The following is a 3,103-nucleotide window of genomic DNA, read 5'->3' as shown; positions in this document are numbered from 1 at the left end:
ATTAATTTGTTTTAATTATATATTTTTGGGCACATTGCTTTTTAACTTCCAAAAATTCGGGGGGGGGGGGGAGGTGGGGCTCAAGCCCCCCCTGCCCCTCCCCCCGCTACGGGCCTGTTTGCGGTTCCTCTGCTCTTGTGTTTCTTCCTGACGGCGGTGTCTTTGCTGAGCCAAGCGATGTTGCCTTTGCTCTGTGCTTTCCTGGTGTCTCCTTCATCTTCGCTGCTCGCACTTTCTCGTTGTTAAGGAGTTTCGTTGTTTAATCTCCGTCGGTGAATATGTCTTGTCCCTTCTGCGTGGTCCTGTTGTTCATTTGCATCACAATTTGGTCGTGTTTCACCAATACTAAACATTACTGTAGAACGCTCTGACTTCTATATTAGGCTCTACTGTCATGTAAACCAATCAACATTCGAGATTTCCAATGAGGCTACGGTTGAAAGATTACAATAATCAATTTAACATTGCACATTTGAAACAAACAATATGGTTCGTTCGTTGAAAATTATTCACAGATTAAAACGTGGAACGCACCACGTATTTTCACTGTAAATATAAAAAAAATTATATAAATGCAGCTTGAACAGCATGGCTTACACTTAAAACATGCTAATTCAATTAAATTATTGTACAAACCTTTGGAAAGTAGTTTTCTAAATTTTTGCATAGCTGCCAACTGTTTTTCTGGATCCTCTGAGTACAAGGCTTCAACTACATCTGGAGAAAATATTCCCTACAAAATACAAACTCATTTCAAATTTCATGCCAAAAATATTTTCCACTTAGTGTTAGCACATTAAACTTTAATCTAACAAGTAATAGCAAAACATTAAAATTGTGACATTATATGACTAGAGGTTTTACTGAAAAACTTCGGTACAAAAATTCCAACTAATGCTGTATGACGTTTCGATGATACTGCCATCATTATCAAGGTAAAGTGGCTGTTTCTTCATGGTTTGAATATAAATGAGTGAAAACAATATTATAGACATTTTGTTTCTTTTGTAATTATGTAAATATCTTAGTGCAGATAGAGTCGACCAAACTTTGAACCAACTTTAAACATGGCGAATACCAAAGGACAAGGGTATAGAAATCTTATCAAATAATTTTCTTAATTACTGAATTTCAAATTTAGTAGTAATTAAGTAGCATGGCACAACTCGACTTGAAATTCAGATGGCATTCATACTCCAGCAAGACCTAACAAAGCTAGGTACGCAAGTCATTATTTCACAATTTCTATTTCTTCCATAATTCTTAATAATTACAGTTACCTTACTTATTAAAGCTAGTGTTGTAATTTAGTTACAATTTTAACTAGTATGATATTCGTAATTTCTCTTTTCTTTCTTTCCCCGCCTCAATTAGTTAACTACATGCGGGTGGAAGTATGTTTTGCATTAATTTATTTGCTTGTAATAAAATAACGTTGTTGTTGTTGTTATTGAGAGGTTTCATAAAAGTAATTGCACAAGCTCTTGCTTAGAAGAAATATTGCAACTTTCTTTATTACTCAAGAATCTTAGTGTTTACCAATGAGTGCTAATTTAAAATGCTCAATCAAATGGGAAATTTGTTTATTTTGAGTAGTCTAAAACAAACAAATGTACAGGTTCACAAACAACAAATCACAAACAACAAAAATGAATTTGATGTAAGTACGCAAGCATCATTTAAGTTGTTACCTAACGTTCACGAAAGGTCATCATACCAAATGAAATGACTTTTACCATTCGTGACGTGGAATTAAGAAATTATCCTAAATTTTAGCGAACAAAATGAAATGTATTCTATACCTATACGTGCATATAAGGCGATTTTCACAAGTGAAATTTATAAACTAAAATATAAGGCATAAGCTTTATTCCTATGAAATGACAAAGTTAAATAGTCCAGAAGTCCATTGATGTTTCTCAACTTTCATTTTTTCCGGATTCAAATGAAGGAAGAATTGATTGGCTGCATGTGCCAAAATTTTAAATTAAAACTTGTTTCGAAATATTAAAGCTAAACAACTATTTAAAAAAAACTCTCCTTATCAAAATCTGGAGAATTCCCAACGATAACTTACACTACAGACAAAGGTACCTCGAGCAGGATTTGAATTGCGACACCGAAGTAGCTTTTTACCTGACCAACGTGGTCCGTGGTGAGCAGCGCCTCCAGTTCAGAACCTTGACTTGAAGATTTTGTCACATCAACATTTCTACGCTTAAACATCTGCGAAAACACACCAAAGGCGACACAAAAACAGTCATATTATCCAAAGACGAAGTCAGAAGCAGAATCGATCGAGATATCGTGTAGAAAAGCACGCTGTCATTTTTGTACATTTAATACTCACTTGTTCCTCACGCTTGGCCTTACGAATTTGTACCCCTTCTTCTTCGCGCCTTCGTCTCATTTCTGTGGAATCTAAGGCCTTGTTCTTGTAGGATTTCAGTCGTGCATTCGCCCGAGTCGCCATCTTCAAGACGGATCAAGGGAAAGCACAAAATCTTACAAAGAAAAGACGGCTATGAACCGCGAAATTGAAAATGTCTTGGCGAAATTTTTCGGCTCTACTCTGGGTGGCGTGCTTCCACATGAAAATGTGCGCTTGCGCAACATCTGTGGGCTCCAGTCTCGCGCAAAACTGAGTAGCTGGCAGTTTGAATTTGAAGCATGCACGAAAAAAAAAAAAAACACTCGATGTACATGTCTTACAAGGCAGTTCTTTAAATTTACTTGAAAAAAATGTTACAATGAGGTTCACGGAAGCTATTAAAGCTGGCAATTTGTAGCATATGAACGAAAAAAAAAAAATAAGCTCGAAGTCCTTCGTTTATACAAGGCAAGGCAGATCTTTTAATTTTCTTGACTTAAAAGAAGCTAAGTCAAACTAACTTGATTGTTGCCATACTGATTTCATTCCTCTTACCAAGAATGAAACCTTCAGGTTGTAATGAAGCCAGCTGAGGCAAAGTCCAAACTGAAACTCTCTCCCGGATGAAGAATTTTTATTTAGTTTTAAAACTTAATGGTCAGGCGCTTTACAATATTTGACAGTTTCCAATTTGCTGTAACCTTCAAGTTTTTCCCCTTTTCTGTTCCAAAA

The 3,103-nt window shown here is 35.9% G+C and overlaps 1 protein-coding gene across 1 annotated transcript; it reads right to left on the bottom strand.

Annotated features, from left to right (window-relative positions):
- Positions 1 to 392: 392 nt before the first annotated feature.
- On the bottom strand, positions 393 to 2,632 carry LOC146483487 (importin subunit alpha-6-like). The gene is made up of 4 exons (XM_085105598.1): positions 2,351 to 2,632; positions 2,137 to 2,226; positions 637 to 733; positions 393 to 430 (listed from the first exon to the last, which is right to left on the bottom strand). Exons 1-4 carry the CDS (start codon positions 2,471 to 2,473, stop codon positions 393 to 395), a joined length of 348 nt encoding a protein of 115 aa, XP_084961724.1. The 5' UTR covers positions 2,474 to 2,632.
- Between the last annotated feature and the right edge of the window lie 471 nt (positions 2,633 to 3,103).

This window comes from Pavona decussata, unplaced genomic scaffold, assembly GCF_977016875.1.
Source record: "Pavona decussata unplaced genomic scaffold, jaPavDecu1.1 SCAFFOLD_38, whole genome shotgun sequence".
NCBI lineage: Eukaryota > Metazoa > Cnidaria > Anthozoa > Scleractinia > Agariciidae > Pavona > Pavona decussata.
Note: the sequence above shows the minus strand (reverse complement) of the source record. Positions and strands in the feature narration are given on the sequence as shown.